Source organism: Eschrichtius robustus, chromosome 1 (genome assembly GCF_028021215.1).
Source record: "Eschrichtius robustus isolate mEscRob2 chromosome 1, mEscRob2.pri, whole genome shotgun sequence".
Taxonomy (NCBI): Eukaryota; Metazoa; Chordata; class Mammalia; order Artiodactyla; family Eschrichtiidae; genus Eschrichtius; species Eschrichtius robustus.
In genome coordinates, this window is record NC_090824.1 from 61,916,077 (window position 1) to 61,943,199 (window position 27,123).

At 38.3% G+C, this 27,123-nt stretch overlaps 1 protein-coding gene across 2 annotated transcripts in view; it reads left to right on the top strand.

Moving 5' to 3' along the window:
- SLC25A21 (solute carrier family 25 member 21) overlaps positions 1-27,123 on the top strand; it is a 514,375-nt gene that overhangs the window by 284,810 nt on the left and 202,442 nt on the right. For both annotated transcript variants that reach the window (XM_068533042.1, XM_068532966.1), the window contains one exon: positions 22,314-22,362. In XM_068533042.1, the coding sequence (XP_068389143.1) occupies positions 22,314-22,362 (49 nt within the window). The remainder of the gene's footprint in view (positions 1-22,313; positions 22,363-27,123) is intronic.

Genomic DNA, 27,123 nt, shown 5'->3' on the forward strand with positions numbered 1-27,123 from the left:
GCCACTGAGTGTTCCTCCACAGGCGCTGTCCATCCAGAGTTGCACTCTGTGGTGTCGCCTGCCTCCCGTTGTGTGGGCTCACTGTCGTTGGCACTGCCCCCAGCCCCTCTTCAACCGTGGGAATGCAAGCAATCAGCCTGGGTGTCCCTCAGGTGCTGTGCTCGCAGCGCCACCAGCACAGATTCCTTGGTACAGATCTGCTGAAGTCAGGCACTGGGACAGCCATACCTGGCACCTGGACCTGCTGTTGGAACTGCGGAATCAGCCTGGACCCCGACCCCGCCTCTGAGTGTGGCAAAGCCCAAAGCCACTAACGCCAGACCCATCCCAGCCACAGGAGCACCAGTAATCCGCTCAGATGTCCCACAGGCAGGCACTGAGCTTACAAAGCCACAGGAGGCACGTAAATCTGGGGCTAGCACAGCTGCTGGAAGATGGCTCATCGGCTCAGATTTCAGCCCCACCTCAGCATGTGGGCAACCCTGTCAGCGCTTGTGCACTCCCAGAGTTCATACAGGCAGAGCCCTGCCCGCTGTGAACACACCGGGAATGAGGCTGCTATGGTGGGGTCCCACCCGTCCCTTTGCATGTGCATGTCTCCTCCTGCGTACACCCCCAGTTGCAACTTGGTATGCTTCCACTTTTAAAAATCAGTATATTCCCTCGTTTTGCAGTTAGTTGTTGGTGGTTTATTTGATGGCTTGCCAGATGTAGGAAGGGCACTGGACATTTGTTTGATAATAAATTTACAGGGGAGAGAAACACTTGTGGATATTTTTTTGTTTTATTTTAATTTTTTAAATTTATTTTTTATAATTAATTAATTATTTATTTATTTACTTGGTTGTGCCCGGTCTTAGTTGAGCAGGTGGGCTCCTTAGTTGCGCCTCGCCGGCTTCTTAGTTGTGGCTCACCGGCTTCTTAGTTGTGGCATGTGGGCACCTTAGTTGTGGCATGCGAACTCTTAGTTGTGGCATGCATGTGGGATCTAGTTCCCTGACCAGGGGTTGAACCCCGGCCCCCTGCATTGGAAGCGTGGAGTCTTAACAACTGTGCCACGAGGGAAGTTCCTTATTTTTGTTTTTTAAATAAAATTTTAAGTTTGGAATAATTTTAGGTTTACAGAAAACTTTCAAAGATAGTACAGAGAGTTCCCATATACCCCTCACCTATTGCCCATAAAGTTAACATCTTACTTTACCAGAGTACAACTAAGAAATCAACACTGGTGCATCACTATTAACTAAATTCCAGATTTTATTCATATTTCACTAGTTTTTTGTGGATTTTATTTTTGATGACTGTGTTATTAACTTCTTTTAAAACACACTTAACTATTAAGAATATAGTCTCTGTTACCAGTTATTTTTTTCTTTTTGTATTAACGTTTACTTTTTTATCTGAAATTGTGTCCTGAATGAAAAAAAAATGAATTTAGAATAATACTTTTCACATGTCAAGGTGTCCTAACATGGGGGTTGTGGGGAGAGAGAATCTCAACTACTCATCTGTTGAGAGAGAGCTGTGGGGTGGTGAGACTGTGAGCTTGGGGTTTTTATTTAAAAGATTCACGAGTGCAGATTAATATGGTTCACTACAATATGTAGGAATGAATATGCAACTGACTTAAAAGCAAAAGAATCATGTCAGGGTATTGGTATTCTTGGGGTTTGGTCCTAGGCCCTCTTCTTCTCACTTTCAGACTCACTTTGGATGGTCATATTCCCTCCCATGGCTTCCATCTGCATGTACATGCCTCCCAAATGTGTATCATCCCATTTGGATGCCTAGCAGGCCCCTTACACTCAACGTGTCTCTAACTGGACTTGTCTGCAAACCATGGCACCACCATCTACCATTCTTAAGCCTCGTATATCTATTCCTCTACCTCCCTCATTCCTAACCTCCAATCCATCCTTTCTTCCACCTCCCAAAGGTCCCTCAAGTCCCTCTATTTCTACCCTTTTGGGTCATGACATCTCTCACTTAGATTATCCAATAGCCTTTTCCCTGGTGCCCCTGCCTCCTAGGTAAACCATCATCCCAACCCTAATCCATTCTTTTCAGTGTAGCTTGAGGTCAAAAAGCAAATAAATTGATCATGTTAGTTGCCACCCATCTTAAATCTTTGCATTGGCTTCTCGTGTTCCTTAGGATAAATTTAATCCTCCTTAACATAGCTGGAAGATACTCTGGTATCTAGCAATCTCCTATATAATTCCTGTATATCTCCTATATAACTCTATATCTTCCATATAATTCTCCATCCCTGTGTCACAGGACCACCACTCCATGCTCTATCCTACACTATTCAATATGGTATCTGTTACCCACATATGGCTATTTAGATTTAAATTAATTAAAAACAAATAAAAACAAAATATCATTTCTTCAGTCATACTAGCCACATTTCATGTGCTCAGTAGCTACATGAGGCTAGTGGCTACCATATTCGACAGCCCAGATTATAAAATATTTCCAACATTGCAGAAAGTTCTGTTGGACAGTACTATGCATACTGAAATCCTTTTGTTTCCTGGAACTTTGCCTTCTTTTCTCATTTATAGTCTTTTATCCTTTTCCTGGAATGCTTTCTAATTCTTCTTTCCTCACATTCCCCATTAATGCCTTGTGCTTTCCCACCATCATTTTCTTAAGTAGACTTTATTTTTTAGAGTATAAATGAGGAGAAAATACATAGGATTCCCATAGGCCTTCTGCCCCTGCACACACACAACACCTCCCACTTATCAACATCCCCCACCAGGGTGGTGTATTTGTTATGATTGGTGAACCTATACTGATACATTATCATCATCCAAAGTCCATATTTATATTAGGTGGTGTACATCTATGGGTTTTGACAAATGTATAAGGACATGTAGCCATCATTGAAGTATCGTAAGGAATAGTTTCACTGCCACAAAAATCCTCTGTGCTCCACCATTGATTTTTTTTTAACACCTTTATTGGAATATAATTGCTTTACAATGGTGTGTTAGTTTCTGCTGTATAACATAGTGAATCAGCTATACATATACATATATTCTCATTTCTCCTCCCTCTTGCGTCTCCCTCCCACCCTCCCTATCCCACCCCTCTAGGTGGACACAAAGTCCACCATTGATTTTTACACACCATTCCACCTCCCTGAAATCCACTCTTTGTCTGCTCTCCCAACCCTATCTTGTCTATCCTTCAGTAACATCAAACCCAAATTAGACTGTAAAACTTTCCCATATCTCCCTCCTCTAAAATCCTGTGTAATTACAGAGTATGAATATAAAGTAACCAGTTCTTTTTTAAATGAAGAAGAAATCAGAATTTATTCACTCCATTTAATACTGCCCTTGTAACCAATAGCTTATTTTAAGGCACTGCCTTAATCAAAATATTTTTGGGATACCCACTGTTGGAGAATACTCTTCAGAAATAATATGTCTTATGTACAATGATTAATTTCATTATTCTGTGGCCACATTGTTTTCCTATCTAAGGTAGTATGATCCAGTCTGATTAGCCTCTGCATTCACCACTCTTGGTTCCATCTGATGCTTGGTTCTTTCCAGAAACTGAATCTATCTTCAAAATTATCACTTTAGGTTTTTAAAAACTATATACCATAGGCTCAAGGAATCCCATAAATCTCAAAAATGTTTCGAAAATGGCAATACCTTTTTTTTTCTTTATAAATTTATTTATTTTATTTATTTATTTTTGGCTGCATTGGGTCTTCATTGCAGCGCGAGGGCTTTCTCTAGTTGCAGCGAGCAGGGGCTACTCATCGTTGCGGTGCACAGGCTTCTCATTGCAGTGGCTTCTCTTGCTGCAGAGCACAGGCTCTAGGGCGCAGGCTCAGCAGTTGTGGCACACGGGCTTAGTTGCTCCGCGGCATGTGGGATCTTCCTGGACCAGGGCTCGAACCCGGGTCGCCTGCATTGGCAGGCGGATTCTTAGCCACTGCGCCACCAGGGAAGCCCCAGCAATACCTTTTTAGTATGCTTGTGGATGGCGAAGGTGATGACTTCGAAAAGGGTAACACTCATTTTTGTTGGTTAGTTCTGATATGTGTGTTTAGGAACAAATAAAAACCTATACTTTATCATCCCTTCTCAAATTTTTACATTTCATTTGATGGTTATCTGGCACACTGCTTGCATTGTAATTTGAACCTATTTTCAAATTTTAATTAATATTTTATTTGTTTATATATTGTACCTGTAAGTACCTGATAAAAACTTCTTGAAGGTAAGTTCTTATTCATTTTTAGTGTCTTCCACAGCACCTCAATTACTGCTAATAATAGTTAATTAATTAATTAATTAATACTTTGCAGTTTCCAAAGCATTCCCAGAGATACGATCTCCTATTTCTTTCGAAAGTCCTGTGAAGTAGACTTTTTCCCTATGATCTTTAATCTTCAGTCAAGAGTAAGCGGAAGTCAGGGTATGGAGCTTGCCATTCTAGGCCTATAACAAGTAAGCTAACAGGCAGATCTAAGAGCTATCCAATCACTTTGGGGATTATACAGTGGCTTTTCTTTTATCCATGCTGGAGATGTACTTTTAAGAGATCAGTGCAGACCCTGACAGCCATTTTTCTGGTGTTGATAGAGGTTAATGACTTGCCAAAAACCAGACTTTTTGCTCCATCATCCATGCTTTGTAGCCATCTTGGCCATCTACAAACAGGTACTGTGCAACTTCACTGGGGTTTTTTGTTAGTAGTACTCAAATTTTTTCTCTTGATTTAAATATAAACCTTAACGAGATTCTCCCAGAGGCTGTGTTTTGGGAGAATTTCATTTTCTTTCTTCCATGTCTCTGGGATTTTTCAAGTATTTAGAATGAGTATGCATTGCTTTTAAAATTATAAGAAGTTATTGTTTCACTTGAGAGATTTAGATTTAATAACATTAAAAAAATCAGAACAATTGTAAATTTTTTAAAAATATAAATACTGGGGCTTCCCTTGTGGCGCGGTGGTTGAGAATCCGCCTGCCAATGCAGGGAACACGGGTTCGAGCCCTGGTCTGGGAAGATCCCACATGCCGCGGAGCAACTGGGCCCGTGAGCCACAGCTACTGAGCCTGCGCGTCTGGAGCCTGTGCTCTGCAACAAGAGAGGCCGCGATAGTGAGCGGCCCGCGCACCGCGATGAAGAGTGATCCCCACTTGCCGCAACTAGAGAAAGCCCTCGCACAGAAATGAAGACCCAACACAGCCATAAATAAATAAATAAATAAATTTTTAAAAATAAATAATTAATTAATTAAAAATAAATAAATAAATAATAAAAGGAGAATATTCATTGCCCATTTGGAGTATAAACCTCACATCTCTCCTTTAAAAAAAAAAAATATATATATATATATATAAATACTACACAAGAGTATTCTTAGTTCATTTTCTTTCAAATCAGCAGAATAACTATCACCTCTCAAATGTTACCTTTTATAATCTGATTATCTACCACTACCTCTTTATAACAAACCGTTGTATTTTTAATGTGGCGAAAGACTCACTGCTTTCCAATGGAAACTCCAGGTGACTTCTACATATTCCAGTTAACTTCAGTCATTTGCATTCTTCTTCCACAGCACTTCCTCTTTCTTAAGCCACACCCTGAACATTCCTCCCTTTTTTCCATTTGTATATAATTTGAGACATATCCATTTCTCAGGTTTGGCGACAGTTCAGGACCAAGGGACAAGGTCACAGAGATTATAGACTGTTGAATGTGTGACAAGGCGGCTCATAAAGAATCTGGTCAGATGTCCTTCATTTGCCCTTAATTAACTACAGCTGCTTTTTATGTTGCAAGCTGATCTTTGATCTGCTTTCCCCTTCAGACCTCTGCGCACAAGGTAGTTAAAAACAAACTAGGAGGCCGTTTTAAAGACAAAAAAAAAGGAAGAACAAGAAAAAGAACAGAAGATCCCTCTGGGGTAATCAAGTGACAGTTGAAGCAGCCATAAGCTGTTAGCTTTATTCATTAGAGAATTTTAAACATGTCAAGAAATAGAATAATGTTCCTGCTGTTAGATCAGCCTCAACAATGAAGATTACAACAGCTTTGGGACGCATGAGTGGGCAAACTTCTTGTGAAAACAAGTTTATTGAGGAGCATTTTACTACAGTGGCACAGAATCTAGCTTACACAGTTTCATAGCAGGAATATTGGTTCAATATGCATTGAGAAAGTTGGCCCTGTAAGAATGGCAGATTTACAGTGCAACCTTGCTCTAACCCAAATGGCCCCTGCTATTAGGTTTAAAAAAACTTCCTGTGGTCTATACTGCTGGAATGGATGGCCTCTTTTACCCCATATTGCTTTTGCTGAAGCATCTACTATGTAGTACATGATCCAACATAAATTTTACTTTGGTAATGACTGTATAAATCTTGAAATCTTTCACAAGTCAAGCTAACTGATATAATCTTTTGAATTAAAATTCCAATGCCAATATCACCAATTTTTAAAACATAGAGTGTTTCTTAGAGCAAATAATCTTGAACTAGAGCTTAAGAACTGTTTTGGAAAGGAGTCCATTCTAACCATATCTAAGTGGGTTTCCTGTTGTCATTTGTTCTTCTTTATTATAACCCATATCATCATTATTTGGGGACCCTTAATAACATGAGAGAACATTTGATTTGAAAAGGAAGATTGGGTACTTCCTAACCCTTCATTTTTCACTGTGCATGTTCAGTTTTTATAGTGGCCCTTCCTCCTCATAAGTTCCAGAGAAAAGTCAGTCTTATGCAATCTCTTGTAACCTATGAAATTTAAGAGAAAGAAACACCATCCTGTATTTCAAAATTTTCTTACCCTTGAAAGTAACATTTTTGCTGAAGATAAAACTAGGAGGCCCTTTGAGTTGCTGATTCACTTCGAGTTCTCCCAAATGATATGTCAGCAGTCTGCCTATTTCTCTGTACCTATTGACTTGTCCACGGTCAAATTATGAGTCATGGTCAGAACTTCGCCTAGGCTAAAATGGCTTTTCCTCAATCTCGTCACATGCCTCTTTTTTGGATCTTTTAATCACATCATGGGTCTTGCCCTTCAATATTCCTGTTAAAGGACGTTCTTTCAAAGGACAAAAATTCACTAATAGAAAAAGCAATGTATATGGAAAATATAGACACTTTGTCCTCAATTGCCTGAATGTCTATGCTGACTATTCTATATTTGCAGTTTGAAACTTTCTAAGAACAAAAAAGGGGGACGTGGCACCTTATATATTTTTAAAGCAGAATGATTATACTCAGTTAAGATTTAGAATTGACATCTATAGGATAGGGACCCTTATGTGTCTAGTTAGTCAAAGGAGAGGAACAGGAGAACTAGATTCAACTGTGGGGGGTGAGAGGGGTGGTGGCACACGTCCCTGTACTCAGTGCTGGCTGCAGGAAGATGACTCAGGGCTGCCAGATACTTCAGTTTTCAAATAGCCTGGAAATCTGATTTTTTTAATATGAAAACTTCTGATTGCTAAATGTTGACAACCAATTCATTTTAAAAAGAACGCTATGAGAACTGAACAAAACACATCTATAGACTATTTTCTGGAGGTAGTGCCTCAATCTTCTTTTCAATGCTTACTGCTTGGGCAAGCTATGACAGGCTTGCAAAAAGTAGATGGAAGATTTTCAGGTCCTTGTGGGTGACACTGAGTAATCGGAAATGTTCATAGAAACTGATAAAAGAAATACTGACAGCAAAGTTAGGAATAACAAACGCTTGTACGGTGGTGACTTACAGTGTGATTTCATATTCTGTTTAAAGGAGTCCTCAGGACAACTCTGTGGGACCAGTAGGACTATTATTTTTATTCCTGTTTTACAGAGGGGGAAATTGAAGCTCAATGAGCGGTTCTTGATCATTTTAAGGATGCAGAATCTGTGGAGAAATTGTTGAAAGTCACAGACTACTCTTGCCATAAAATTGGACATTAAAATCAAAACTTGACATATAATTTCTGGGAGTTCGTGGACACCTTCCTTGTTCCAAAGTCCAACTACAGGCTAAGATCCTTGGAATAAGTGATCTGTGAAACTTCATACAGAACTCAAACTGAGGTTTTCAGAGCCCTGTGTGTGTGTGTGTTTGTGTGTGTGTGTGTGTGTGTCTTTTTCTACTACCTGATTCTTCCCTCCTTAGAGAAGGGTATAGTTGAGACAGCAGCCACCAGAGTAGAGCCTTCCCAGGCTGAAGAATCATTTGCAGTCCCACCAGTGTCACCACCGCTGGAATGTCTGGACTCTGAGATGAGGCTGGGACTGGGGAGGATGACATCAGCAGTGCAGCTGGAACCCTCATCACTATAGACTCTGGAAAGCTTCTTAGGGTTGTCTAAGAAGTCTCAGAGTTACAAATAGTAGTAGCAACAGTAAAAGTAGCCACTATTTATCCCATGCTTTTAATATGCCAGGCATTGTGCTGAGTGCTAAAGTCAGTACAGTTTTTACCTCCATCGCACAGAGAGGAAACTGCTAAACCAAGATTATCATCCTGACTCGATCTGACACCAATAACCACTCTGCTATACTGTTTTTCATTGTAGAGTGAGCATATGAGGGAGAGGAAGGTGCAGGGGAGGATCCTTTATTCTGTCATCATTCTTAAGATATATGATAGTACAAAAATTCCTGAACAGTTGTTTCTCCTTTTAAGACACAGTAATTTTTTTTTTTTTCAGATAGCATGGGTTTAAAAAAAAAATACTGCGCATTTAAGAAGGTAAAAGAAAAACTTTAATTGTACCTAGTCTGGTGGGAATTTTCATGTATATATATCCGGCATTGCTAAAACCCTTGTTAAGCTGACAAAATCAGTAATAATCTATGTAATCTTCAGTGTCCCTTAAAGGCCAGTGATACCAAATTCATTTACAACCCAATTGAGTATCCAGTATTTCTAAACATTTGGGGAAATAATACATTATGGATTTAATTTCTTCACTTTTCATGTATAGTGTTATATGAGTCATGTAAAATGGGATACTTGCCAAATTAAAATGAGCAGATGCCAAACATGAATAACTTACACAAGATACAGAATTAATCATATTTTTATGTGGAAAACTTCAGTACCCAAGAGTATATCCCCTTAAAAGAAGTGCATAACTTTTAATGAGTTCTATAAACCCCTTGATAAATGGATAATCTTGGAGTTTACGGAACTAGAATAATATTTGTTATGCACACAGTGTATAGAAGATTAATTTGCTATGTGGATAATACTCAAAATAGAAACTTAAGCTTCAAGTGAACATCTAAAGTGGAGAATTTGAATTTTAAAAAATATTTTACTGTTATTTATATGATGGGAAATGTAAATAAAGAGTCAAATTTTTTTGTCGCTCTATATTCTTGGGAATAATTTCCACTTAAAAAGTTATTTAGGTTTAAAAACAAGATTTTATATTGGGAATCCAGTTTAAGTAAAGCAAACTCTTTGTTGTCAGTTGTTAAATACAATTCCGCATTAACTGGTACTCTAGGACTCAAAAATAAAATAAAAATGGATATTTTATGGTTTCTTAAAACCAGGTGAGATTCTAAAAGTGTGTGTTCTATTTGGTTTGTCTTAGTATTATTGTATTAGTAATATTTTATAAAACTGTATTTATTTTTAAATGCACAATTATGTATAATGCTTATGCTTATGAAATTAGTTTTCACAGTACATCTCATCCCCTAACCTTTCTAGATAATAGTTTACCATAATTCAGGTTAGCTCAAAATACGTCATTGTATTGCCTTTATCCCCTATTAGTTGAGATTACTAATCTTGTATAATTATACCACTACTTTGAAAGTTTGTCAGCCCTCACTTCTTACTTTTTATGTTTATTTAACTTCTGCTACTACTCCTTTGGATCATATAAAATATTGTCTCACTCTCAACTTTTTCTGGGGAAAATATTGTGTGATGTGTCTTTAGCTTATTACAGATCCATTTCTAAAACTTGCAAATTAACCTGTTTCCTTCCTCATCATTCTTTCCTCTTCTCCCTCCTTCCTGCCCTAGTGGTCCATGCCTCCTAAGTTTTTCTTTGGATTTCTATCTCATGACCTAATGCCTTAGGTTTTTTCTTTTTTTCCATGAGGCAATGTTTGCACACAGCTGCTCTGTAATGTATAGCATATATTGGCTTGAGAATGGAAATTTCACTTCTGTAAAGTGGTTTGGGATACACTTTCGTGCAAGATGCTATGCCAAACTGAATTGTGGACTGTAACATGCAGGCAGAGTTACCTCTGTTGCCCCCCCAGGAAGCAGTGTACAGTTTTAATAACCATGATGCCCTATTGCAATGGCTTCCAGAGTTATTATGGAAGCCATTGCAAGCAGGGATTGCCACCTTTCAAGCAGCGATTATGTCTATGCTGTTTCTGCACACCTTTCCTGATACAATAAATACTTTATACATGACAAGTTTAGGTGAGCCGGGCCTTATCCATAAGTGAACATAACATCTTATGCAATATATGTATATTTCAAACCTGAGACATTTCATTTTCTTTCCAAGTTTGCTCATCACACAGGAATATAGAATAACCAAACCATAAACTAGAGCTCCTAGTAGAAAAGTGTTTTTTGAAATGAAGTGCAATTAATTAATCCAGTACCATTGTCACTGGATGGTTAGCAGTGTGGAAAAGAAGTCAGTTAATTAGGATGAAAACTTAATTATTTAGATAAGGAAGCAGCTAGAGTGTTGTTTAAATATTCCAAATCCAGACTTATTTTCCAAAGTACAAAGAAAAAGATGTTACAAAGAGATTTTAAAACTCTGAAATTTTATTTTCTATAGCCTTCCATCCAGGGGTACACATGTGACCCAAATCCCCACCAATCAGATGTCCACAACCTCCTTCCCACAGTGATTGGCCCAAGGAGTCACATGTGACCAAAGTGAGATCTATCAAAGCCCTCCCAGGATTTTTCTGTTGGAGCCCTCAGAGAAGAGTCCTGCTTGCCTCTTGCACCTGAAAGATGACAGGATGGGAATCAGGGGTTCTCAGAGGCAGTTTACCTCTCTGTGTTAGGAAACCTCTGTAGCAGGAGTGAATAAAGACAAGCAGAGACAAGCAGATGAGGGAAGGGGAGAGAAGGTCTTGGAGCCAAGCATCGCTGCCAATTCCATCATTTCAATTATGAGCCAACAAATTCCCTTTTTGTGTTTAAGCTGATTTGTGTTGAATTTTGACTGAAACAACCAAAAGAGCCCTGACAAATGATTTTTGTTGGAATTGACTACCTGCATGAATAAGAAAGCACTGTTTCTCTCACACCAACTCCTCCAGCTTTTCATTGGTAAGGTAAAACAGAAAGCGTGGAATATGTGTTCATTCTGGAAAACACCCTTTTAAAACACAAACAGCTCCTTGTAGGAGTATCTTTCAAGCTGTGTGAAACGAATACTGAATAAATTAAACTCTGCAATGGAAAAAACAGTATTGTTTCATTTTTTAGACAATGACATTTTAGACTCTTTGCTCATTTTAATAATTGTATTATGGTCCAACTTGAGCCATATCTTTCATATCAACTTTAAATCTCACGTTCTTAAATTCAGTTTCAATTACCGGTGCTCCAAAACCCATTCCAAGGCAAGAGAAAGCCATAGGTGCAGCTTGAGTGAACCCACTGTAATTTCACAGCCCTGGTCTCAGCACACTTCATAATGTCACTCTTCTTCTTCTTGGGAGACAAGGGAATCCTCTCTCCTCCATGGTTGTAAGTTGAATTTAGTTCAGAAAAGGTGCCATTTATGAATTCATAATACAGCTAGCAACTGTATGATGGTGCTAATTGATTTGGCATTTGTAACTGCTGTATCAAAGAGACCCAACCATACAGTGGCTTAAAGAAAAAAAGTTTATTTTTCTTTCATGTGACAGTACTTTTTAAAAATTTTTTTATATAATTTTATTTATTTTATTTATTTTTGGCTGCATTGGGTCTTTGTTGCTGTGCGTGGGCTTTCTCTAGTTGTGGGGAGCAGGGGCTACTGTTAGTTGCAGTGCGCGGGCTTCTCATTGCGGTGGCTTCTCTTGTTGTGGAGAACGGGCTCTAGGCGTGCGGGCTTCAGTAGTTGTGGTTCGCGGGCTCTAGAGAGCAGGCTCAGTAGTTGTGGCGCACGGGCTTTTTTGCTCTGTGGCGTGTGGGATCTTCCTGGACTAGGGCTCGAACCTGTGTCCCCTACATTGGCAGGCAGATTCTTAACCACTGCACCACCAGGGAAGCCCCCATGTGACAGTTCTGATGGTAGTAGTTCAGTTCATCACGAAATCTCTGCTCCTCATAGTCACTCTGGGACATGGGTCCCTTCCAATTGTTGCTCCACCATCCCCTAGGGCACTGTTTTGTCATCTGTAAGGCATAACTTGAGTTACTACCACGCTGAAGTTCCAGTTAGTGGGAAGGGGAAAGTGGGTAGTAAAGAGGCATACTCATGGTCTTAAGCTCTATGCCACTCACATTCCGTGGGTGAGAACTTAGTCACATGGTCACACACAAGAGATGCTGGGAAATGCCATCTTTCTGAGATATCATGGATCATGGAAGAAAGAGAAAATGGATTTTGGTGGAGCTCTGGTGTTGTTCCCAGAATTATAGTACCCTTTTAGTTTCTGCCATTGTTTCACATGTCCTCTAGATTACTTTAGTGCATAGGAAAAAAATGAAGACGTTGATCCTTGGAGCATCAAAGTAGCACATGAAGAAATTTTATTTGTCTGTATTTTCAGACTTTGTAGGCACCCTGTAGATTTCCAGGGTAGACTGTCATAGTTTTAAAATTCATCCATCAAGAGATTCTTCTAGTGAGGATGCGTTTTAAGTTGCTTGACAAAAAGTTAGGGCTGCCTTCCCTAGAAAAGATGATTAATTCATTTACAATGTTTCATTTATTACTATCTAAACTTGCTTCAGAATATAAATATGAATGTGTCCCTTTACTTTTGAGGACTTAATATTGTAGATTCAAAATCTCTTAAAGTAGTTTTGTTTGGGTTCTTGACCCATCTTTAGAGGCCTGTATTTATTTGTATAATTATTTTAGTTGATGTTTCAAATTTTCTACATTTCTATATGATGTACATTGGCTATTAAGTGTATTAACTGCTTAAGGTGTACACATTCTGGTCATTATAGGATCTTAGTTAAATATTTGTCAAACCATAAACTCAAAGAAACCTTGAAGATCAAAACAAAACAAAGAGAATATCTGCTGAATCTAGTTCAGGGAATGGTGAATGTCCATCAGTGTATTTGTTCTTCACATACCTGGTATTACTCAATAATAGGATCAACATTTTGTTCATTCAACACTTTCATTCAGTATGTAGATGATGTACCATACCTTGTGCTAGACACTGGAGATAAAGAGAGAAAAAAAACAACAAGCTTTAGTTACTATGTATTAATAAAAATGGAACTTAGTAGTCATCTCAATGTTACCTCCACCTCTCTCCAGCTCTCTCCTCTAGTATCCTGTCTCCAACAGGACCAGCAAGCCTCTGCTCTTACCACCATGTCCTCATCCCCATTTGTCCTCACTTCCCTCCTTCCTAGCTTCCGTAGTCAACCATTATAATCACTTTCTGGCACACATTCTTTTCGTTGCCCTCTGTCACTTCCTCATATTCATTTGGCAAAACCTCATCCTGGTTAAATATTACCCTGCCTACTCTTCCTGCATGCACACAGCTGAATGTGGCTACAGAAAATGACGCTATATTCATGACTGCTGGCCTCAAGTGGACCCAGTGCTACCTACTAATCATACTACGTTCCCTGATCCATCGCCTCCCTCAGTCCTACTGACAACTGTTTCACACCTTCTCTCTGCTCTCTCTAACATCTCATCTAACATCTCTTCCTCATCATCACTCTCAATTGATGACCTTGCTTTCTGAGAAAATGGAAAACGGAAGCAAGCAGAAGAGAACCAACATCTAGAAATATGCTGGGATAACTAGGTACACAGTAGGCACTCAAAAAAATTTGGTGAATGAAAACCCTTCTGGACATGTACTTGTCCAACACCTAGAAAACTGAGATTAAGTACATTTAATGTTATACAGTAGCAAAGACACATACCACGGTGCTCGTTGGGATGGAAGCCATGGAGGCAAATATTGTTTCTAGTGAGTTAGTAATTTAAGAATATTAACTGAAATCAAACATTGATTATTATTTAGATAATGTTTCTGTGAGTGGTAATATATTCAATGCTATTACAGCTAAATATTTGCGTTATGAAATCTACCTGCCGTTGTGTTTATGTAATGTCTCACACTTTAGTATCCAAATATTGTTTTTCAGCTGGTACTTATTTTACTTGAAGCGCAGTTTCATTTTTGCAAGTTTTTCATGTGGAAATAAAGATTAGCTTAATCCATACTTAGTAGTAATTCTTTGTGATTAAACTGTATGGCTGAAAATGAATTGGATTTCTTCTTTTTTTTCCCCATAAGCCAGACCTTGATAAAGCATTTGGTGTATTGGGATTTACCTAGAATACTTGACTCAGTAAGCTGGATTTCCTGGGAGCATGGTACGGAGGCTGGTGTGGAATAACAGTTCAGAAATAAGAATGTGTGTAACTATGGCTCTAGGTCATGGCAAATAAAAAATTAAGAGCTATCACCTAACGGCAAGTAGCAAAGCAGTGTGATTAAGTGCAGAAAACTTGGCTATATATTAATTAAGGCAATGGTGGCAAATATTTTAAAAGTTCTAAATTTTTAACTCTTTCAAGATGAACAATATGATTGCAGGAAGTAGTACTATTTAGAATAGGGAGAAAAACATTATAATTCCATCCTTCTTTTTCTTTGATGGTAATTGGTACTAGTGACTTTATTTTCTAAGGAAGAACTGGCTACTTGTGACCTAAAAACCTGAATTCTTCATTTAGCAAGATGCTGTGTTATTTGCCCAAGGCCTTCTTCCTGTTTCTGGACTTCCGTCCGGTGACTAAGGCGAAGCTGGCTTCGTAGCCACATTTCCTCTCCTCTCTTTTAAGGTGCTCACGCTCTTGGAGGAGGGCAGGGGCAAGAAGCTGTTTTCCTGAGAAGTGGAAGACTGTTGCGCTCATTACCAAATCTCTACGTGGTCTAGAGAATAGAAGCATCTGCACAACAGCATAGCAAATCATAGGTGTGGTCGGTAGTTTGGTGGGTTGGTTGGTTTTCTTGGGTATCAGTTCCTAAGGATTTCTTTAAAATTCTGGGGTAGGATCATAATTCTTATTGTTAAATTGTCGTGAACAGAGAATATAAGCTAAAGATTAATTTACAGCACCTTTGGAAATTTGCGACAAGCAGAATTAAAGAACTACTGGAAATTTAAAACTCTCCATGTACTATACTTTTAAAATTATTTGAACCTAATAGGATAGGCAACAGAATTTGTGGTTAGATTTGGGCAGCGTTGTGCTGGTAAATGTTTAATTTGGATCTCTGGAAAACAAACAAATAAACAAAATCTCTGATTTGTAGCCTTTGCCATTTTCCTTAGTGTAAATACTCCCAGCGTGGCCAATTTCAAGCTACGAACGTGATGCCGCTGAATGCATCGTTGGGAAGAGACGCATAGTGTCTGGCCTGTGAGAGCCAGCTTCTGCGCAGGACTGGAGGGGTGGGCAGGGAGGGGCTGAGTTCTGTTCCTGAGTCTTGTGACAAATAGAGGGATCCTTCTTTCCAGGCAATTCAATAAAAGAAGAAAGCAAGACCAATCCTGTAAAAAGTTATCAAACTTTTGAAGAGACTGGAATTTAATTATTCCAACCACTAAAAAGAAAAGATAATTATGTGATGTGATAGAAGTGCTAATTATTGCTACAGTGGCGATCATATTACAATACATAAATGTATTAAATCATGTTGACACCTTAAGTTTACATAATGTTATATGTCAAATATATTTCAATTAAAAAAAAAAAAGAAGAAATCCTGAGGCAGAGCAAATGTCTTTTTCTTTCTGGTTGATAGAGAAGTCCCCAGAATTGGGCAAGTCTTCTGTTGAGTTGGAACGAGAGGTCCTGGTACTTGGCAGACATACCATAGATTCCTAATCCCTTCTTCAGCTGCCCTTCTGCATTTTGATAAACTTCCAATGCTGAAATGCTGGTCAGCTTGAACATTTTCTTCACTCTAGATAAACAAAATGCAATGCAAACTTTTTGTGAATGTATATATATTATACACACATATAATCTGTAAAACAAGTGATAAGTCTCTTTCTCTCTCTTCACATTTCCTTCTCTTTAAAGCATTTTATACATTTCTAAAGGTATTTTACCATCTGCCAACCTAATCCACAGCTTATTTTTCCCCTGGTGTTTCTCATTGCATTACTGATTGTGTTAAGGCCCATATATAGCAGTTAACTTTCCATAAAAGACCAACATATCTGAAAATTGGACCACTTACCTAAGTGCACTTGGAGCTTACTTGGGGTCTAATATAAAGTTTAATAACAAAAAAGGAAAATAAAAGGATAACGTCCATTGAATTAAAATAGCAAACAACAATTTTAAAATACATTACATTGGGACTTACCTGGCAGTCCAGTGGTTAAGATTCTGTGCTCCCAATGCAGGGGGCACGGGTTCGATCCCTGGTCGGGGAGCTAAGATCCTGCATGCCACATGGCATGGCCAAAAAAATGTGTGTGTGTGTGTGTGTGTGTGTGTGTGTGTGTGTGTATTACACTGAGCTGAAATTGAGTTTAAAAAATATATACAAACTTTGCTTACGAGTGAGATTTTCATTAGTTTAATAATTTTCAAACTTTCTGTCTCTGCATTCAAAGTGTGATTTTAAAAACTCACTTATTTTTAAACTCTGCCTAAACTTTTCTTCCTCCCTTGTACATGCTCTATCTACCATGATTTCTAGACCATAATGTATGCATATGTTTATAACTGAAATGTATTTTCCTAAATTCTTAAATCAATGAGATAATAAACTCTATGAGAGCAAGAAGTATGCACCAGGAAAATTACTGCACTCCCTTTACATTCATGCTAGCGGCCATTGCTTAGGGTTAGTTTCTTTAGAAAAATACATGCTAACAGTAAACTTCCATGAAAATATTTGCTTCAGAATTTTCAAGGAAGGCTGTGGCTTGCCCAAAAGCATAACATTTAACAACATCTTTCAAGCCTGCCAAATCACATTGCCTATTTAGCCAATTCAGTGTGCATAATATTAATTTACTGTGCCGCAAAGGTAGTGCACTTTAAATATTATTAGGGGAAAGTATAATATATTTGATTTCCCTTTATGAGTCTCACATTGCTTGTAATTCAGTAGGGCTACCACATTTTCTGGGCAGGCTATCAAATAGGATGTTGTAATGATTTGCTTGACTAGTAGAGTAGATGAAAAACTATCAGTTCTGTCTCTAGCTGTTCTATTTTTGAATTTCAGATTTACACGGTTTGAAACCATTTATTCCCTCTGTGGTTCTCTTTAAAAAATAAAAAGATTCTTTTATATTTTAAAGAGTTATAGTTTTAAAGAGTTAAACATGTCACACAAAATCAGTTAAGGTAATAGGATAGTGTGAATTTCAGAGAACAAATGGGAAGTCTTAGATTTAATTTGAAAATGCCAAGGAAGGGGCTATAGTACAATGCAAAAATTTTTGGTTTGATGAAAGGAAAACATAGGTCTTACTTGTAACTGATATCTTGGGGATGCTTGAATGCCTCAATTCTCTGTCTGCACTGCTATTCCTTTGTGTCTTCATGGAGATGTTGAGATGTTCTCTGATTCGTAAAATGTTACTTAACAAAATTATCTTTGGAATAATCCATTCGTTCTACAAACAAACTCATAACACATCAGTAGACTTACTCCCTATATTAGACATTATCATGGATTCCTTGAATGACTGGGTGAATTCTCTTTGTGTACACTAAATTCTTAAAACTTCATCTTCTACATACCACTGTAAAGGAATCCCATTATTGTGTCAGGTTTATTATTTTATATCATTCCATTTCTTTTTTCAACAAATATTTATTGAGCAACTATTAGGTGTCAGGAATATTCTGGGTACTTAGTGCATATCAGTGGACAATACAGACAAAGATCTCTGCCCTGGTGAAGCTTATATTCTACTGGGAGAGACAGGAAACAAGAAACATAAAAAAGAAGTAAATAATGTAGTATGTTAGAAGCTGATAAGTACCATGGAAAAAGGAAAAAGCAGAGCAGCATGAGGATTTTTTTTGGTGCTGGGGTGGGGAGGAGCAGACCTCTGTGTTAGACTGGTCAGATTACTCGTTGACCGTGTGAAGGAAGTTGGCCAAGTAGAAGCTGGGGGAGGGACATTCCAGGCAGAGGAAATGGCTAGCACTAAGGCCAAAAGCTGAGATAGTCCTGGCATGTTTGGGAGACAGCAGAGGCCACTGTGGCCAGAGTAGAATCAGTGAGGGGGAGAATAGTAAGAGAGTTAGTTGGTGAGAGAAGTAATGCAGGCCCGGATTATGTATGGCTTTTCTCTGAGTGAGATGGGGAGTCATTGCTGACCAGAGGAATGACATGAAATGACTTACATCTTATAAAGGATCACTTGGGCTGTTGGGTGAGAATAGATGGAAGGAGTCAAAGGTGGATGAAGGGAGACATATTAATGAGGTGCTGCAGTTAATCAGCTGAGAAACGGTGACCATGACTTAACCAGAAAGGGGGCGAGGGCACAGGCAGTAAAGGAAGTGAGAGATGGTAGAAGTCTGGTTATATTTTGAAGTAGAGCCAATAGATTGGAAGAGGATTTTGAGAGAAAGAGGAGTCCAGGGTGACTCTAAGGTTGAACAGGTTGGCTTTTGTTTTGTTTTGTTTTTTGTTTTATTTTGTTTTGTTTTGTTTTTTGAGTAGGGGTGTTGGTGAAGACACTCAGGAGTCCTGTTTTAAACATGTGAATTTTGAGATGGCTGTCAGATACCCAAGCAGAGATGTCAAATAGGCAATCAGATATTTGTCTAGACTTTGAAAGAGAAGTCTGGGCTGGAAATGTAAATTGGCAAGTTGTTAGCATATAGATGGTAATTAAAACCATGGGTTGGAATGAGATCACCAAGGGAGTGAGTGTAGATAGAGACAGTGAGTGTAGATAGAGACCTTCCTGAGTGAATTTCATGTATTTAGCATTATTTACTCAGTGGGCCGATAAAGTTAAATACTCCCTCTTCTCTAAGAACTCATAGTTTGTATTTGACTACACATTTTCACAAGTGCAGGAGATGCCATTCACGTAGACTACAGTGTCTGGAGATGAATATTGCAATGGCCAGTATGGGGATGGGGGGAGCGGTGTGGAGAGACAGTTATATATTTCTGTATATTACTGGCCATAGTATGGTGTGATAAATGCTATTCTTGATATATGTAATGGAATTGTAACATAATATTGGTAATGTAAAATGTAATATAACTGGTATATGTCATGGAATTGTAGAGAAAGGAAATGTGAATTGACTCAGTGATAAGAAGTCAGAGTAAATTTAGAAGACTCTGTTCTCAAGTAATTTATCTTAGAACAGATTAATGTATAATAGCATTGTGTATAGTTAAAATCAAAATTAAGACCTGAACTGAAGGATCACTTGGCATTGTCCTTTAATAATCTATATTCAAGTCTACCTTTGGGCACCTAGTTTGTCTTCTGCATTCCCCCATTTTATTGCTAAAAAGGTTACTGAAGCCATTGCAGCACTGTTCATGGGTGAAGGCAGAGGTGGACCAGGAAGGAAGGCACAGGAATGACAACAGCATTCTTGGTTTCTATACTTGAGGATTCTGTTAGGAGTTAGCAGGGGTGGTGTGTCCCATGGTCAGTCCATCAATGTGGTCCTGTACCTTCCATTGTCTCTTTTCTGTGGCTTAGGTTGTAAAGGGATAGTTTGGAAAAAAAGGGTCTTCTGCTTTATGTTGTAAGCATTCTAAATCTCCAAAATAAAAAAAGAACCATCCCATCCACCATCCATTCTGTGAAGTGTGATGCCTTTAATGTGACTTTCTATTCCCAGCTTTAAGGATACCCTTGAGTCCTCCACCAGTGGTTATTGGCAAAGTAGGTGAAAATTGTAGAAAATGCTTCTTGGTGAAATATATATATTCTCTCTCCCTCTCCCTCTCCCTCTCCCTCTCCCTCTCTCTCTCTCTCTCTCTCTCTCTCTCTCTCTCTCTCTCTCTCTCTCTCTCGCTCTCTCTCTCTCTCTCTCTCTCTCTCTCTATATATATATATATATATATATATATATATATGTTTAAAAATTTTTTGTAAGGTCTTTACCTTACAGAAATCAGCCTTGTGTCCTAGGATGAATAATCTCAAATATAAAGCACACCCAGGCCACAGCTGAATTAAAATTTTACTTAAAAATTGTAAATATTTGTATTTTCTGTCATTCATTTTATGAGAACCATGGCATAGTTCCTTGAAGACAGTTGACAATTTGACAATAAAAGTAAACTGTTATGCAAGACTAGAATTGGTACAGAACATAAATAGCAACATTTCACACTGTAAATAGCAACACTAAATCACTGGGCCTAAAACTTAGTTTTATGCATATTGCTGTTCTCTGTTCATTGTTTTCCCTTTACATGTAAGGTTGTTCTCAGTGTGTCACTTCTGTGCCCACTTTTGAAATTCTTCATTCTTTCAGGCACCCTTGATACTGCATCAGGCTATGTCCCAGCACTGAGCACAATACCCTGCATGCACACCCCTCTCAAGAATCATTTGTCAGTCTATTAGGTGTTGAATCATTGGTCACTTTCTCACATTTACATAGCTGCTGAACATCTGGATATGTGATCAACAATATTGCAGTTCTGCATTCAAATACTTCCTGTGCTTTATTTCATATCATATTTGCCAGTATTTCTCTGTCCTTGCTTGCTTATTTGTGTTATGTTCAAACTAATGAAATAAATGTAGAATAAACTGCTGCCAGTTCAGTTCATCTAGAGAATTAGCTGACATAGTGGCATGTGCAGTAACCCTAATCAGCATCAATTTATTTATTCAACAAATTTTTATTGAGCTGACTGCCAACTATTGTGCAAAGTGATGGGGATATAAAGGTGAATAAGACAGGTGGAATCTCTGTCCTTGTGGAGCTTTTAGACAAGAAAACAGTTACAGTGCCGTGTAATAACACAAGTCCAGGGTACTGTGGGAGCACATCAAAGGGTACCTGTATCAGAATTAGGTTCAGGTACAAGTGGCAGAAAACCCAAATAGCAGTAGTTTAAAGGAAATGAAAATTTTCTTCAACATGAATGTCTGGAGGTAGACCATAACTCCATGATGTCAGGGACTACTTCTGTCTTGTTGCTGTGCTACATGTGACCTCCATGCCCAAAATCACTTCATTGTGCAAAATGGCTTCTCCTGCCCTAGGTCCACATTCCACCAGAAGGAAGTAGGAAAAGGAAAGAGAGGAGCAGCCTCCTTAACTTTAAAAGACTTCCTAGAAATTGCTCAAACCACTTGCACTTACCTCCCATTGGCCAGAACTTGGTCACATGTGACCTAGCAGCAAGGAAGGCTGGGAAATGTAGTATTTATTCTGAGCAACCAGGAAGAAAAGGGGATGAATACTAGGGGACAACTAACAGTCTCTTCCCCAGGATTTCTGGGAAAATAGTTGCCCAAATTGAGATCTGGAGGTTAAGTAGGATTCTCAGAAGAAGTGTATGTGTGTGTATCCTCACAGGAGGACAACATTCCAAAGAGAAGGAAAAGCTCAGGGAATTGAACACTGAAAAGAAACTGTTCTCCTTGGATGATAGTATTTGTGCTCTTCTTCTAGTTGGGCATTGACTCTTTCAGTCTTAGAGGTGCTTGTGACACCAGTACATCCATGCTGTGATGAGAGAGATGGTGCATCTACCAAAGGGGAGAGGGTTGGAGCATCACTGCTCAGGTGTTTGCATGTTAATAAATGTGATTGGGAGCAGTGGGAGGGTTAATGGACAGATGATTAGATTGTTGGGAGAATATATTAATAGAAGTTAATATCACTCCTCTGTTTAAAATCTCCGTCTGTGCCAGAGCACTTATAAAGAAGTAATCACTCATGTATCTTGCTCCCATAGAAATAAAGTCATGTTATTCATTAGTCTTTTGCTATTAGCCTCTATTACCTGTCATGTCCAAAGTCCCAAGTTTTTAATTTGAAGATTCATACTTGAGAAACCAATAGGGTCAAGGAAATAAGAACCAGTGTTTACATAAGTGTTTATTGGACTTTTCTTTATCATCTTTCAGGTCTTGTAGAAATTTGCCTGATGCACCCTCTCGATGTGGTGAAAACCAGGTAAGGTTCTGCATGAACAAGTTTTATTGACTTTGGCTGATATCCAAATTAAGATCTGTCAGAACACTAAATGCTAGAACTTGTCCTAGGCTGGTAGCTTCTCCCAATAATGGCATTTATATTTACTTCTTAAATAAAATACTATTTGACAGATAAAATGTAAGCAGTGAAAAGCATTTCTGGATAGAGGTCATCCGAAAGTATATAATATTTTACTGCCTTCACATGACAATCACAAGGTATAATTTGGGACTAAACTGGTAAGTGAGGGAAATTTATCAAAATGATGTAAAAACTAAACTCTATCTAGTGAATTATGACAGCAGACTTTCATTTGGCATTGCATATAACATATATGTTATATAGCATATAACAGATTGCTATTTAATAGTGAGCATTTTGATGTGAAACTCCAAAATTTCAAGTAAACTTCTTAAATGGTGCTTAAAGAATTTATTCCTACAACTGTTTGCCAATACAAAGTGCCATATTTCCTAGAAAATGCCTTTGCTCTTAAATACCTTAAAATCAGGGCAATGTATTAAATCTGTTTACCAAGAGAAAAAAAAAATCTTGTGGGTTTTAATATGATCTAGAGCAGTTTTTTAAAAGTTAAATCCATGGCTAAATTACTGAACTCTATTTTTTCATATTAAAAGCTCTGAAAGTATAGTGAAAGTTTCCATTTATTTGCATTGTGTAAAACGCAACAACACCATACCTAGGTTGGAGCTTAACAGCAAAAAGTGCCATGCAACAGTGATGGTCAAACAAACCCTTACTGCCACAATTAGGAAATACTTGATGAGTCAGGCTGGTCATTGAAGGGACATGTTGCTTAATTTACCTACAGAGGCAACAGAATCTTAGTTAGGCTGGTTGCTGAAAGCAAGGGAAGGTGTCTGTGACATGCAAATAACATTACATTTCTGATAGAGATAGAGAAGATAAGAATTTGGCTTCTTTCTTAGTCAGCTTGGGAAGCTATAACAAAATTTCATAGACTGGGTGGCTTAAGCAACAGACATTTATTACAGTTCTGGAGGCTGGGAAGTCCAAGATCAAGTGCCAGTCAATTCGGTTCTTGTTGAGAGCCCTCTTCCTGACTTGTAGACAGTCACCTTCTTGCTATACCCTCATGTGGTGATGGAGAGAGGAAGCTCTGATGTCTCTCTTTCTTCTTATAAAGAACACTAATCCCGTCATGGGGCTCTACCCTCATGACCTCACCTAAACCTAATCACCCCACCACCAACAAAGGCCATCATATTGGGGGTTAGGACTTCAATATATGAACTTGGGGGGCCGCAAACATTCAGTCCATAGCAGCCTCAAGTCGCCAAGCCCAAACAGAGAAAGAAGGAAATCCAAAATTATATTCAAATGTAGGGTGAGTGTACTTCCTGGAGCATCTTTTATATAGAGTTCAGAAACAGAAAGCAAAACTCACTGGCCTTTCCTTCTTAGTTTCCATATTAACCTTCTTTGAAAAGCCAGATTATTGTTAATCTCTCTGAGGAATAAATTGTCTTTTTCATTTAATGGTAATTTCCTAAATTAGTGCAGTGTTCAAATGAGCAAGGAGAAATAAGAATGATTTAAACAAGACAATATTGACATTACGGTTACTCATTCATTCCCTCAATCCTTCATTCATTCACTTAGCAACATGTATTGAGCATCTAGTGCGTGTGGGTTCTAGGTTAGCTCTGCCCTCAGAGAGCTCACAATCTGACAAGTTAATAGGAATCTCATCACAATGAATTTCAAAAACGGTATCATTTCATGGTACTGGATATGAATCGGATATTTCTTAAAATGGATGTGCCAGGTTATTGGGGCTTTATGTCTTCTTTGTTATATAGATATTTTTATGAAAAGGGCATTCATTGATTAGAATTAGTCACACACCCTTACCTAACTTCAAGGGAGAGGGAAAAGTACAATCCTGCCAGGGACCCTGAAGGAGAAGGGAACTGGATGGTAGATGGTATTTGACCTGCATAACAATAAAAACTGTATTGAATAAAGACTCACAATCATAGAATAAACTGAAAGCCCCAAACTTTTGCAGTTGGCTAAATCAGAAGTAGAATATGCAAGATTGGTAGCATTCATCACTGGGCACTAACACACAGGTGGTAGGGAGTGGACAGGACAGACTAAATTATTGCTGAAATCTTCACTATTATAGTACCGGAGATGACCATGTTTCTAAATAAGACAAACTGTAAACCATGAAGGATAATTCATGAAACCATGTAGCATTAGTGATTTTAGCAGGTTACTTTCCTTAATGACATCCAAGGGCATTGGATTCTAAGTTGTAGCAGGCATTGTCAGAGTGGGGCATGGGATACACCAGGCCAAACCTCACTTGCTTCAGTTTTCTGTGGGCTGTTTTTGCCTCTCCTTGGATATTTTCCTTGAAGAATGGGACAATGAATTAATCTGAGCATGGAAATGGCTTATTTCCCACAACATGTCATGTGCTGGAGTATGACAAAATCAATAAGTCTAGTCTTTTGGGGTTCTATTTGTGCCTAATCCTTTTCTCTGCGAAAGGAAAGAAAATAGATTCTAAAAGTGTACTTCCAGATTCTTTCTTCACAGGAATTTTTCTTTGATCATTTTTTTTGCACTCTTTAAATTACCGATTCTGTTACACCCGGCTCGAGGGAGAGGGGAGGTGGTGGTGTTACCTAAGCCCAGGCACCAGGACTACCTGATGAAAGCTAGAACCACAGTAGATCTGTCAAGTGGTAGCTGGTCTCAGAGGAACCCCAGCCACTGCCAGATTTCCTGCCTGAGGCAGACAGGGAGAGGGGAAATCCTCTGGTTTCTCTCTTCTCTCTACCCATTAGTCTCTGATCAGTGCTCCTATATGCTGAACCCAAGGAAGACTGGGAGGCCCAGCCTGGCAGAGGGCTGTCCCTCTGCATAACAGAACAGAGCAGGACAAGGGAAGAGTGAGAAATGGTCTGAAGACAAACAAACAGAACTGACACACTGTTATTTTAGTGGGATTTGGAGAAAGAGCCGACATAAACATGCATTTTCTTTTTTTAAATTGAGATATAATTGACATATAACATTATATTAGTTTCAGGTATACAACATAATGATGCAATGTTTGTATATATTGCAAAATGATCACCACAATAAGTCTAGTTAGCATCCATCACAGCACATAGCCACAATTTTCTTTTTCTTGTGATGAAAGCTTTTAAGATCTACTCTCTTAGCATCTTTCAAATATACAATATAGTATTATTAACCATACATTACATCCCCAGGACTTACTTATTTTATAACTGGAAGTTTGTACCTTTTGACCATCTTCATCCATTTTCCCCATCCCCATACCCTGGCATCTACCAATTTGTACTCAGCATCTATGAGTTTGATTTTTTTTTAGATTCCACATATAAGCGAGATCATACGGGTATTTGTCTATCTCTGCCTGATTTATTTAACTTAGCCTAATGCCCTCAGATTCCATCCATGTTGTTGCAAATTTCCTTCTTTTTATGGCTGAATAGCATTCTACTGTATATATATGATATATCACATTTTCTCTATTTATTCATCATCCATTGATGGACACTTAGGTTACAAGCATGCATTTTCAATTCAGCATGTTCAACAGGAACTCACTTTGCATTTTAAAAGATGATTAGAAGTTGTAACTGATAAGAAATAGCTTATTCTCCTCCATGTAAGTGTGGCTCCAGGGATAGACCTAATGTGAGCATAGGCTAACCACATGACAACAGCCTTGTTCTAAATGTCCCCACCTGATTTTGCAGAGGAGATTTGGCTAAGATGCCGTAAACATGGTAGTTAGGTAGAATCAAGGTCTCCTTTGAGATTCTCCTCAGAGACATGCATATACACTGTTTTATAGTTCTGTTTATACACCAAGAACTTTGTGTACAGTTACGGTTGGACCCCCAGTTAAGAACCCATACCTACAAATGACAAAAGACTATTCACTTGTATAACTACGAAGACCAAAGGTAGTTTAGTTTCTCACTTTATATCCTCCAGAGATTCATATTAAATAATCAGTAATATCTCATACATCTCTCATATTGTCTCTCTGTCTCTTTCCCTGTCTCTCTGTCTCTCCCCCTTTCCCTTCAGCTTTCCTTTCCCTACATGGGCTTCATTTTTGGCATGGCTTCTCTCACTTGGCAGCAGGTGGCCTTAGCAGCTTCAAGCTTACATGGTCCTTGGTGTTTGTTTGTATTCTCTCTGAGACAGGATTACCTAGTATTTAAGAACCCTGGCTCTAGAGTTAGGCTGCCTGGGTTCAAATTCTACTTCTTTATCATCCATGTAACATCAGTTACAGGGAAGTTACTTAACTTCCCTGTGCCTCAGTTTTTCTCATCTTCAAATAGGAATAATGTGGTACCTACATTATTGTAGGAAATAAATGACTATATATATATATATATATATATATATATATATATATATATATATATATATATATATATATATATAGTTATATATATATATAGTTACATATATATATAGTTATATATATAGTTATATATATAGTTATATATACACACACACATATATACCTATATATGTACATATACTTATATGAAAGCATGGTGTTTAATACTGTGTCAGCAAAGGAAATGGGAACTACAAAGACAAATGGAGTTTATAAGGTAGTCAGGGAAACATGAGGGAGAATACAAAGCGTGAGACAGGGGAAGTGTTTAATATGGAGTCAGAAGGTTT